This window comes from Microtus pennsylvanicus, chromosome 1 (assembly GCF_037038515.1).
Source record: "Microtus pennsylvanicus isolate mMicPen1 chromosome 1, mMicPen1.hap1, whole genome shotgun sequence".
Lineage (NCBI taxonomy): Eukaryota > Metazoa > Chordata > Mammalia > Rodentia > Cricetidae > Microtus > Microtus pennsylvanicus.
The window spans coordinates 29,568,125-29,581,776 of record NC_134579.1 but is presented as its reverse complement, the minus strand read 5'-3'; the positions used below and the strand labels follow the sequence as shown (position 1 = coordinate 29,581,776).

The 13,652-nt window shown below is 44.8% G+C and overlaps 1 protein-coding gene across 3 annotated transcripts in view; it reads right to left on the bottom strand.

Annotated features, from left to right (window-relative positions):
- Positions 1–13,652, bottom strand: part of LOC142843098 (interleukin-10 receptor subunit beta-like) — an 88,912-nt gene that overhangs the window by 61,541 nt on the left and 13,719 nt on the right. The window contains exon 1 of one of the 3 annotated variants that reach the window (XM_075959960.1): positions 7,513–7,625. The exons of the other annotated variants lie outside the window; for them this stretch is intronic. Within the exon in view, the coding sequence (XP_075816075.1) occupies positions 7,513–7,526 (14 nt within the window). The 5' untranslated portion in view covers positions 7,527–7,625. Of the gene's footprint in view, positions 1–7,512; positions 7,626–13,652 lie in introns of those variants that run through there. 3 annotated transcript variants of the gene reach the window in all.

Sequence of the window (13,652 nt, the reverse complement as noted above, 5' to 3'; positions counted from 1 at the left end):
TCGATGTGTGTGGATGTGTGTGGAGGTCAGAGGCCGATGTGTGTGTGAGGATGCGTGTGGAGGTCAGAGGTCGATGTGTGTGGATGCGTGTGCAGGCCAGAGGTTGATATGGGGCGTCTTTCTCCATCACTCTTCACTTTGTTTCTTTTTGGCAAGCAGCAAGAAATCTTATTTAAAGAGACGGATGACTCCACAGGAGCAGCCGGCTCCTAGAGCCAGAACGCTCAAGGGCAGCCTCACCTCACTTTGCTGAGGCAGAGTCTCCCACTGGGAGCCTGGCGCCTACAGATAGGGCTGCTTTGGCTGCCAGGGTGCCAACCCCCGCCCACCCCGTGTCAATCACCCAGAGCTAGGATTACAGGGCTGTGCCACCTTTTTTTTTTTTTTTAAACTGGGTTCTAGGGGATTGAACACCAACCCCTGCTTGAGTGACAAGTGACCCATGGAGCCACCTCCCCAGCCTGAGATTTGCTTTCTGACCGGAACAGTCTGCCTGAGGACCATCTTGGTTTGTGTCACTTTCCAGCCGCCAGACTTGATCCTGCTTATCCCCCAACCCCACCCCACCTCCATGCATGGCCACCGAAGGCTCAGTGAGGGCCCAGCAGAGCACTCCCCTGGCTTCTAAGCCGACCTGTGCCCGAGCCAATCTGTCCTGCACTGAGATAAAACTGCCCAAGTTTTCCTCCTGACCTTGTTCATGATTTCCACTTGTCTCCACTTTTATTATCTAGTTTGTTACCTCCCCACTGGCCTTTCATATTTGAGGTCTGACCTTTGACTTTCAACCTGCATGACCCGCTCAGCAGACAAGGCTTCCCCCCGCCCCGCCCCCTTGTATCCTTCAGAGCCACTGATTCTGGCAAAGTCTGGGGACAGTTGGGCTTTTTGGTTCGTTTGTTTTGGTTTTTCCTCCTTTACTTTTTCTTCCTGCATCCTAACTAGTCCTTTTTCATTGAAGGGAATCCTTTACGGCCTCTTGAGCTGAGCGGTCATGCCATTCTTTTAGAACATGGCTAGTTTATTTTATTTTTATGCCAGCAGGCCTTTGTCTTTGCCCCAGTGGTATTTCCTTTGTGCTATTTTCGTGTGCACTTTCTGCTGTACTTGTGACTTTTGCTGTATGAAGGATTCCAACTATTCTAAGCATGTGATTGTACTCTGTCTTCTAGGAGAGTCTTCTAATTGATTTATCTTTGTGTCTTTCCGCTGCTTTCATTTGGGTTTAAATCAAGTCTTTCTAGAGTTAAAATATTTTTATTTGAGCCGGGCAGTGATGGCATATGCCTTTAATCCCAGCACTCTGGAGGTAGAGGCAGGCGGATCTCTATGAGTTCGAGGGTAGCCTGGTCTACAAGAACTACTTTCAGGATAGTTAGGATTGCCAGGACTGTTACACAGAGAGACCCTAACTCTAAAAATCAAAAAACAAACAAACAAACAAAAAACATATTTGGGGGTTGGAGAGAAGACTCAACAGTTGAGAGGCCTTGTTACTCTCGCAGAGAACCCAGGTTCTAATCCCACATGGTGGCTCACAACCATCTGTAACTCCAGTTCTAGAGGATCTGACTCCCTTTTCTGACCTCTGTGGGAATTAACCATGCACATAGCACAATGCATATATGCAGGCAAAATACACATAAAACAAAATGAATAACTCTAATTTTAAAAATGAAATCTATACATTCATTTTGTCACTGTTTCCCACGTTCTCCCTGACTCGTGGCTTCTGTGATTGTGTCCCTGTTTCCCACGCTCTCCCTGACTCATGGCTTCTGTGACTGTGTCCCTGTGGTCTTCCACTCACATGGAGTCTTCTGCATCCAGTCTCGCTTTCCATGTCCATTTCCTCACCTTTGAGTTTGTTGTAGTGATTGAAAATGTGATGCAGTATTTTTATTTCAAAGCTTTATATATGCATATGATGCATTTTGATTAATAGGAAGCTGATTTCTCAGACCCACACCCCTCCCCAACTCCACGACTAATCTCACAGCAGCTTTTTTTTTTTTAAAAAAAAATAACTTATTGGGTTCAATACAAGAATGGCTGTGGGGCCGTCTGCTGGTGCATAGCCGACCTCCCTGAGGCCACTCTCATGAAGAAAACAATTTCTTCTCTAGCAGGGATGAAAGGCTGTTCTCCTTCTGCTACATAGACACAGAATCAAAGTGTCTCTCTACCACAGACGAGCGCAGCCTTGGTCCTCAGGGGAGCATCTCTGAGCAGTGGCCCGGGGAGGGTGACGGTTAACACACATTCACAGCTGGCCACGGCACAGAGTAAGCGGGACATCTGGATCATGTGTCCTCCTCCCAAGGTTCAGGGAAGCATGGAAGGGAGCCAGGGGCAGGAGGACTAGGGAAAACTCTTCTACACAGGACAGACTCACTGCAGTTACGAGCTCACTATGGGTACCTGAACAAGACCAGGCTAGTCAATATTCCAGCATGAATTCCATTTTATTAACTTGTAAGGAAATTCTTCAGCTCCAAGATATAAATATATATCAGCCAAAAGCTATCACCACACACACACACACACACACACATTAAACCTATGCCTGTGTATTTGAGATAAGGACTCATATACCATGACATGGACAAGGATGACCCTGAGTTTCTGATCCTTCTGCCTCCACCTCCCAGAATGCTAGGGTGATAGGCGTGTCACCAGGTAGATGGGATGAAACCTAGCAGGCCTCATGCATACTAGGCCAGCACTCTACCAAGGGAGCTACAGCCCAGTCCCTTATAGATATTTTAAAGTAAGACTCCTTGCATGCTACCCTATCTTTCCTTGGCCTCCCAGCCCTCTCTGCTGCACGGGGCTGGCTTCCATTACTGCTGTTGTGAAGAAGTGCGTTGGAATTTCATATAGAATCTTATGGCTTCTTTTCTCATATCTCAGCCTGATTTTGCTTGGACGGAGAGCAAGGGCAGCTTCATGTCCCTGAAGGAGGAGCTCGTACTAGAGCTGGGAAGAAGGCACACAAGAGAGCGTGGCCTGCTCCAGAACTCTGTGCGTGTTTTCTCCACAGAGACTCGTGTCTGGTACTTTGCTCACTGCCAGGAGGGGAGAAGCAAGCGATGCCAACCATTCACCCTGGTTTGGTCTCCAACTGGGGCAGAACCTTGGAGCACCTTTCCCCTCTTGCTGGTCTCTGCGCACACAAAAGACTACTGCTCCTCTGTGAGAAAAAGAAAAAGCCATGTCTGCCCACCTGCTTCTTTCCTGGTGATTATAAAATAAAATGTTCAAGAGTTTTGTTGACTTGTAGAACAGTCTCTAGTGCTCAGAGTATGGCTAAATCTTAAAAAATAAGGAATTTTGAAGAATATCTGGATTAAAAATAAACAAACAAAAACTAAGATAAAGTTTAAGGATATCCAGTTTATAAACTGGCTTCTAGGCTAACTAGTGTATTCATCTTCCTATTGGTTCCAGAAATAAAAATTTCCAATCCACCCCTTCCTGCTTCTCATCCACACCCCAATTCCTCACCCTTGGTCTACTGTCAGGAGCGTTTTTTAGGAGCTACTGTGGCCATGACTCAACTACAGCTTATAGCAATTGATGGTTCAGATGTCAATCCACCCGAGAAATTACTCTCAGATGGAGGAAGCCTGCCTGGCAGAGCCGGCAGGGCCCTGACTCTGAGAACTGCTGCTTCCGTCTGGAATTTGTTTGTACAATAACAGCTATGACAGCTCCCCACTCCCATGCATTTTCATGTAACGTGCACATGTAATCTCACGAATACATCTCAATTTTATGGACGCACACATTTTGGGATGGTCATAAAGATGACTTCTCTCTACACTATGTTCTCCACATCACGGTGAGAAACTCAGAAGCCTGTTCTCTGTCATTAGCCTCCCTGACAGCGACAGCCAGCCAGACATGTGTCCTGGATCACAAACGGAACTTTCAAGATTTTACTTATGAAATTGCAGGTGTCTGGCCTTGTAGAATCTAAGGCCCTCAGTGGATTTATGATAAATTAGGGCTGTATTGCAGGTGTCTGTCCTTGTTCTATCTTAGTCCTTCAAGACACCAATAGCTCCCAACTGACTAACCGTGTCTAGATATTATTAATCGCATTTCAGACGTGTAAAATAATGCACATATTCTTTGTCTTTTCTTTAGATCTCTCAGTGGTTTAGTTTTCTCCCTTTGTAACCTGTAGCAGTTCCTTTAAAGAACTGCCTGACCCCCTCACAGCTGCAGCCACCTTTAGCTACAAACTAGCTGATTTGTTTTGCTACATATCTTCAAAGAATACCCGTGTCCCAGAGAATTTTCCTTGCAGTTTTTTGTATTACAAACAAGTTGCTGCTAATGAATGTATACACACACACACACACACACACACACACACACACACACACACACATATATATATACACATGTACATTTGGGAATTTCTAAGGGCAGGAGATATAGATTGAGAAGAAATAAGATGGAGGAGGAGGAGAGAATGTAGAGTAATTAGAACAAGAATGAATTGGAGCAGAGATTTGTAACAGAGACTGGATTAGAATTGAGACAGAGAAGTAGAGTTAGGAAATTATAGACAATTAGGACAGGAGACCTGGAGTAGAGGCAGTAGAATAAAGAGCACACGAACAGAAAGACTCTGTGAGAGAAGATTCTTTTCCTGCGGCCATCAGACTTGAGCTCCTATGCTTATTGCGGTTTCTCTTTGTGAACCTGGATGAGCGCCTTCAAGGCAGGCCCTTGAGGGTTCTCCATGGTCGGTTTGCCTCTCACTGTTCCTAAGTCGTCAACCTCCTCTCACAGGACATGCTTCTCATTTATTCTTTTCTGGATTGCACACCAGTAGTTCATTCTGGTTTTGTGGTTTGTTTCTTTTTGCTTCTTACTATGTAGCGCCGCATGGCTTGCTTACAGTTTCAATCTCTGATAGGTTACCATCTGTTCATTACTACCATGACAGGGAGCCTGGTGGCATGCAGACAGGTTCTGGAACAGTAGCAGAAAGTAGAGACAAAGAGAAGGAGACTGGCTCTGGAGTGCGCTTCTGAAAGCTCAAAGCTTGCCCCTAGTGACACACCTCCCCAACAGTGTCATGCCTCCTAATCCTTCTCTGCCGGTTTATCAGTTCAGGACTAAGCGTGACTGAGCCTGCGGGTGTCAATCTCATTCAAACAACCACACTGTTCTGTGTAAGGGATAATGACGTGAAGACAGCTCACACATGAGTATGGGCCCCGGCTCAACCTGCAGTCATGATGGCTGCAGATAAGAAGCGCTGTTATAGCTATGTGTGGTGGTGCACACCTTTAATCCCAGCACTCAGGAGACAGGAGCAGACAGATCTCTGTGAGTTCAAGGCCAACCTGGTTTATAGAGTGAGTTCCAGGATAGCCAGGGCTGTTACACAGAGAAACCCTGTCTCAAAAAACCAAAAACAAGAAACCACAAAAAGGACTGGCAAGCACCTGTGTCCACGCACTGAGATTTCCTGGATGACAGAGTACACCTTTGACATTCCTGGAATGAGGCATGCTGGTATGAATGACTTTATACTTGGTTACACACTTTTAAGGTAATCTTAAAATCAATGACATTTTAATATGTGTGGTAAACAACAATCAAAGAATATATTTGTGTCACTGAATCTTCAACAGTTTGAAGGCCTTGAGATATAACAGGAAATGAGTCCGGTGAGGCTTTGTGTGGGCAGGAGGGAGTGACAAAATTATTTTGGCATTTGGGATTTTTTTTTTGTGAGCGCCCCCCCCCCCGAGCTAAGATCTCACCATGCAGACTACACCAGCCTCAAACACAAACTCTTCTTGCCTTAGTCTCTTGAGTTTTCAGTGAACTTACAGGCTGCAGGTTCCACAGTGACCCGCCACACCTGTCAACTGAAATACGTGTGTGTGTGTGTGTGTGTCTGTGTGTAGATGCAGGTGTAGGTATGTATGTATGTTTTACCTCTGGGCTGGAGATGTGGCTCAGCGATAGAATATCTGTCATTCATCAGATATGGTTTCAGTCCCCACTACCACCTAACAAACCAACAAACCATAAAAAAAAACAGAAAAAGAAAAAGTAGCTTATTTCTAAAATGGTACCTCTTCTGGTTTTCTCTCAGCCAGGCCATCACACTTTGTTAAGTCACCCAAACCAAACCCGAGGTGGATCTTCTTTAACTCGACAGTAAATAATTAATTAAATTTGCAGCCCTAGGAATCCAAGCTAGGGCTTTCAAGACTACCAGGACAGGTCTCTATCACTAACTTAATCACCAGCTCCTTTTTAATGTTTCAATAATAAACAGGGGGAAAAAAAACCCTTTAAGTCACATCCGGGTTTTTCTTTTTATGACTTAAAATTGAAAGATCACTTGTGAAACAACAGCCATTTCCTGAGACAAACTGGTGGGCCTCATCCGACGTGGCCCCGTCTCTAATGTGTTGGTGAAGTCGATGAGGACACTTTCGGTGAGCTCTGTTACCGCACCATCTCCACCCCACCTCAGGCTGCCGAGAAGGACCTATAGGCAAGGGCCTGGCATGATGGAGTACACTCAGCCTCCGGTCCTAGTCCCAGCACCTTTCTTAGATGACATTCAGGCTGTTTCATAAGACCTCTTGCCAAGCAAAACAAGGACATCAAACAAACATTAAAACGTAAACGTTCATAGGTTATCACAAGTTTCCCAGTGAAGCCCTGTTCACCAAATAAATGGGTCGACGGGGCCAACTGTTTACGGCAAGCAACTACTGGCCTGCTTGGCATAGAAAGACAAGCTACCAACAATCCCAGTATTCTTCACCCAGTGCCTTTCCAACGTCCCATCCCTGTCCACCTTCTGCCTCTGTGGCCGTGACCCCTCGCCTCCGATCTCCCACTTTCCCAGGGGTGCATCGGTCGGGATGCAGGACACTCCAATAGCTGCTGCTGTGACCTCGTGTGCTCCTGAGCAAATAATCCTGGGGTTTCTGCTGCGGGCCGGGGGGGGGGGGGGGTGGGGGGGGGGTGGGGGGGGGAGGGGATGGGATAGGGGGGCGATCATGCCGCAGACCCGGACCCAGAGGCTGGAGAGGGTAACCCAGCTTGGCAAGGCGGAGTGGATCCCGAGGAACGACCCTCTAGGATCTGGCAGTGGCTAGTGCTGAGGTGTCCCGTGCACACTCAGGGTGAGACGACGCGGGTTGGGTGAAGGCAGATGGAGAGCCCACAAAAACCAGGATTCACCGCAGGAGCGATGAAAAAAGGCGCTGGTGCAGGGTGAGCCGCCGCGTGGAGATGGCCCCGGGGTCGCAGCCCGTGGGGTGCGGGGTCGCAGCCCGTGGGGTGCGCCCTCGCAGGAGCCAGAGTCCCCAGAACCTCCAGGAACACAGGCAGGAAGAGGCGGAGTCCCGAGGATGAGAAATGAAAGGGGGATTCCGGGAACTGGCAGCGGAGAGGCGGCCTTGGTCCTACTGTCGGCGGTGCCTGAGGTCCCCACCCACGTTCCCGCGGTCCCCACAGTACCTGGACAGCTGCATCTCGCAGATTCCCTCGGAGATGTCCCTGGGGCCACCTCGGAGCTGCCCTGGGCAACAGGCGCTGATGCGCACCCGGCGAGAGCCGACCCAGGCCGAAAGCGGGAGACTGCGGGTTGGTGGCCGGGGCTCCGCGACCGGGAGAGTCTCCGCTAGCAGCAGGGCTTCCCGGGTCTGGAGTAAGATCCGGGCGCCGCTAGCGCCGGCGCCTCGCGATCCTGGCCGCTTGACCAGCGGCGACCTGGGAGCGAGGCGCTAGGCGGGGCCGGGGGCGGAGTGAGGCCCAGGCAAGGCCACCAGATTGGGCACCTTCTTAACCATTAGAGTGCGGCATCCCCACCCACTTCAAGTACAGTCTAGGGAGCCAGAGATAACGGATGGGGGGGGGGCTGTTTTATTATCTTGGCCTCCTCTTGGGGCTAGGTTAGTGTCTAGAGATGACTCGATACAAATATACAGGATGCAGACCCAGTGGTGCGCGTTTGTGCTCCCAGCTCCGAGCAAGGCCGGGGCGACAGGATCTCAAATTCAATGCCTTCCTAGGATACAGAGCAAAATGAAGGCCAGCCTGGGCAGTACAGTGAGACCCTGGCTCAAAACACAAAGGAAAAGGGGGTTGGGGTGTCACTGAGTGTCAGAACACTTGCTAAGCGTGGACTAGGTCCTAGGTCCGATCAACGAATGAACCCTCTCCCCTGGGTCCCGCGCTTACCTGTTTATAAACTCTTCTGATTGTCACTTTTCACCCAGGGTATAAGCAAAAATTATAAATACCAAAACCCAACCCCTGCTTCTCCTTGGGTCTTTGCTTAATACTCCCCAGCTCTCACCCCCCAAGAAATAGATAGAGAACAATCCTTCCTTACGTACTTAGGTGCTGAATGTTTGGAAGCCCCTGGCCTGGGAGTTGCCCCAGTCGGTTGCCAAGCGCTGCTCCCACAGGTTTTTCACCCTGCCTTGCTCTCTCGGTCCACCAGAGAGTGCTGCATTTATTTTTAAAAAATGGGCATTTTAATTTGGTTTAATCTCGTTTGATTGGAGTTTCTTGCATCCGTGGAGAGGCTTTTATTAAGATTAAACCAAACACTGATATTCTTTGTCTTCCAAAATAGAATCTGGGCACCTTTCAGCGGCGTGTGGCTAGTCTAAACACGAATGTTACCAATGTTACCGAGACGGAAATGTCAGTGTGAGGCTGACTACGCTTTCAGCCTGATTTGAGCACTGAATCTCACTTTCAGGTCTCTTGGGGAGGGGGTAATGCACAGTTTTTGTGGAGGGATTATTTTACCATAAAAATGTTCTTTTTTTCTTTAAAGACAAGATTTCTTTATGTGTCCAACTGACTTGAAACTTGAGATCCCCCTCCCCCACCCACCAAGTGCTGGAATGACTACGGAGAGCCTCCACACTCAGCTTAAAGGAACTTTTTCATCGACGAGGTATCATTTGTGGGGCGCCTCGCCTCTTCCTGGGCTGTGAAGAGCTGTCACAGGCCTACCTCTTGTGTTCCCCGGGGCAGAATTCCTACCAGTCCCACAAATTTGAAAGGCTCTTACCTGGGGTCCTGGCTCTCTACCAAACAAATATTTCAGCCACAGTTTCAAAGAAGCTGCAGAAAAGGTTCCAGCAGATGGGGTAAAGCTGATACAAAACTGTGTGCTGAGTGCCTCCATTTGAGCATTAAAAGTATAATATATGCATTAAAAGTAGAAATAGTGCAGAAAATGGGCGGGGCTGGAGCTCATTATGTTCAGCAAAATAAACCAAACTCAGACCAATAATATGTTTCCCTCATATATGGAATGTAGATTTAAATATATATATAAATATGCAAATTTCAATATAGGTGATGAAAATAAAAAGACGTCTATGAGAGTGGAAGAAGAGTTCTAAAGGGAGGGGGGGAGACCAGAGAGGAGAACGAATATTCATGTCATGAAAGCAGAATAGGGCATATTTGGGAGGAAGATGGGGACAGCAAGAGGGGGAGGGGATGACCAGGGCAACAAGGGCACAGGAATAAAGTCCAGTGTCATATATATATACATACATATATACACACATATATACAACACATATGTATAGACACAGATACACACACACATACATACATACCACACACATACATACACATATACACACACATATACACACACATATATACATATACACACATATACAACACATATGTATAGACACATATACAACACATATGTATAGACACAGATATACACACATATATACATACCACACACATACATACACATATATACACACATTACACACACATATATATATACACACACATATACACACACATATGTACAACACATGTTGCACGGAGCGGGGGCCCTTTGTTTGTCCCGGCCACCTGGCTAGCTTACACCCTCAGTAGTCACACAGAAACTGTATTCATTTAAACACTGCCTGGTCTGTTAGCTCTAACTTCTTATTGGCTAACTCTTACATCTTAATTTAACCCATTTCTATTAATCTGTGTATTGCCACATGACTGTGGCTTACCAGCAAGATTCTAACCAGTGTCTGTCTCAGGCAGGAGATCCATGGTGTCTGCCACTCTGCCCTTCTTCCCAGCATTCAGTTCTGTCTTCTCTGCTTACCTAAGTTCTGTCCTATCAGCTAGGCCAAGGCAGTTTCTTTATTCAACCAATGAAAGCAACACATAAACAGAAGGACCTCCTACACAAAACACACACACATATATGTATATAACACACACATACACACACACACACTCACATATATATATACACACATATATATACATATACACACACACACATATATATGGGATTATTGAAATTTCCATTTATACCCTTGGGAAAAAAAGGTATCATTGTTCTAATCATTTTTTAAAAATCCAAATGTTAACTATGATCAATTGTATTTGAGTGTTTAATCTTACTTTCAGGTCAAGCAGCCTAGTAAAAGAACCACACATGACCCATTGGCAGACAGTTCCCTAGAAGGAAGTCTTTCCAAGCAAGCACTTACTCGAGTTTGTATGATGTATCCCAGGGTGCCTGGCTCTTATCTTGGTTCTCCTGGAAAGCCATGCAACCCCTAAGAAGCAGAGCCCTTTGGGAGACCCTGTTCATTAACAGTGTGTTCTGGAAGAGACTGTGGGAGTCAGAACTCTCAATTTTCCTCTTTCACGTCCTGTGTTCCTTGCCTTGGCTTATTGCTTTTGTCTATATCGTATTCTTCATTGAATGTATATTTATATGAATGATGTTTAAGTTTTCCACGATGAACATAGATTTTCCTCCAGATCCTTTTCCTGCAGTAATCTTTGAAGCTTCTAGGAAGAAGATGGGGCCCCACAGCAACAACTCCACCTAGTTGAGATGACAGCATGATGCTGACTGTGCTACTGTAAGACTTTTTTTGGGGTACCAGCTGCTGAAATGGTGCACCTTCTCATGGATAATTTACATTGGTATAGTTTTTGTATATTGATACAAGTTCAAATTATATTTGTTATTTTTGTTTACATTATTTGTACACCTATGCAAAGTTATTCTGTCAGATTGTATACATGCATGTTTCTACCTCTGTTTAGGACATTTTTTATATTGATACAACTTTTAGGATGTATTTTCATATTGCATTATATATCACCCCTACCTCTGATCAAGATACTTATAGATTGTTTACATTTTGAGGTCATTGTCCTCTTTTGTTGCACATTTGTTTACAGATGATTTAATATTCTGATGTGAAGTTTTAGTCTTTAAGGTACACAGGTATTAATTATTATAGGTCAATAGTTGTTCATGTTTGTTGTACTTACAGTCAGATCAATTAGGTTCTTTAGATACTTAGAGGTTGTATTCGGACTAGATAGGTAATCTTCAACCACTTCAAGGATCTGTAGAACATGGCATTTAAATAATTTAGGGTTCTGTTGACATGAGACATGATTGCTCCTGAGACAATGTTGAGCACCAAAGACACTCCACTAGAAGTTTGTTTTCTTCTGGGCACCATTGGCCTTTGGGCAAGGAACTGCTCATACCTCATCTACTGACAAAGTGCATGGTATCTGGAAATAGATAAGCAGGACAGTCAAATCTTGACAAGACAGGATAAGACAATTCTGAAAAATTTCCTTCCTCTGAAAATGGTCTGTCAGTTATGCTAGGCCTTAGTCAAAGTTGATTGCTTCTACGTTGCAAAATGAGACTTTGAGTGATTACTCAGGTATCTAATTGTCTCCATCATATACTGCTCGCTTTGGAAGCTACTTGATGGTACTTCCTGCCTGCTCAGGCCTTCAATGGGATTGAAGATTAGATCGCCATAGTTACTGTACTCTTATGATCTAGCCAAGTCATTTCCTATAAAAGACTTAGACTCCTTAGGATAGGATGTTTATTAAAACATTTAGCATACATTCCTTGTTTAATATTGTTTATGCTGGTTATAATTAATTGTATTTGATATCTATTCCTAGTGGATATAGTTTTGTATTGTGTTTGGAACCCTCTTATTTAAACAAATGGCAGAGGTGCTGTGGGAGCACATTCTGCTCCTTCAGTCAATAGCCTTTAAGATGCCAGCCCACTTGGGTGTGGTCTCTTATGCTGCAAATGTGTGCCCACTCTCTTGCTTCTGGCTCCCGCTTCTGGCTGCTAGATAACGTTGTTCACTCTTTCCATTTCTATTCAATATAGTTCTTGAGGTTCCAGCTAGAGCAATAATAAAAAAAAAGGAGGTCAAAGGGATACAAATTGGAAAAGAAGAAGTCAAACTCTCAGTTTTTAAAGATGATATGATAGTTCACATAAGTGACCCCAAAAATTCTACCAAGGAACTTCTACAACTAATTAACATTTTCACTAATGTAGCAGGATACAAGATTAAATAAAAAAAATCAGTAGCCCTCCTGTATACGGATGGTAAATGGGTGGAGAAAGAAATCAGAGAAACATCACCCTTCACAATAGCCACAAATAGCATAAAATATCTTGAAATAATTCTAACCAAACAAGTGAAGACCTGCATGACAAGAATTTTAAATCTCTGAAGAAAGAAATTGGAGAAGACACCAGAAAATGGAAAGATCTCCCATGCTCTTGGGTAGGAAGAATTAACATAGTAAAAATGGCAATCTTACCAAAAGCAATCAACAGATTCAATGCAATTTCCATCAAAAATCCAGCAAAATTCTTCATAGACCTCAAAAGATTGGTACTCAATTTCATATGGAAAAGCAAAAACCCCAGAATATCCTAAACAATCCTGTACAATAAAGGAACTCCTAGAAATATCACAATCCCTGACTTCAACTCTACTACAGAGCTACAGTGCTAAAAACAACCTGGTATTGGCATAAGAACAGACAGGAGGACCAATGGAACCAAACCGAAGACTCTGATATCAATTGACACACCTACTAACACCTGATATTTGTCAAAGAAGCAAAAAAATATAAAATGGAAAAAGAAAACATATTTAACAAATGGTGCTGGCATAACTGGATATCAACATGTAGAAGAACGAAAATAGACCCATATCTATCACCATGCACAAAACTCAAGTCCAAATGGATCAAAGACCTCAACATAAAGCCAGCCAAACTGAACCTTATAGAAGAGAAAGTGGGAAGTACACTTGAATGCATGGGCACAGGAGACCACTTCCTAAATATAACCCCAGTAGCGCAGACACTGAGAGAAACAATAAATGGGACCTTCTGAAACTGAGAAGCAAAGGACACAGTCAACAAGACAAAACGACAGCCTACAGAATGGGAAAAGATCTTTACCAACCCCACATTGGACAGTGAGCTGATCTTCAAAATATACAAAGATAAAGAAATTGGACATCAAAAGAACAAATAATCAAATAAGAAAAATGGAGTACAGACCTAAACAGAGAACTCTCAACAGAAGAATCTAAAATGGCTGAAAGACACTTAAGGAAATGTTCAACATCCTTAGTCATCAGAGAAATGCAAATCAAACAACTCTGAGATTCCATTTTACACCTGTAAGAATGGCCAAGATCAAAAACACTGATGACAACTTATGCTGGAGAGGTTGTGGGGGAAAGGGAACACTCTTCCATTGCTCGTGGGAGTGCAAGCTGGTACAGCCCCTT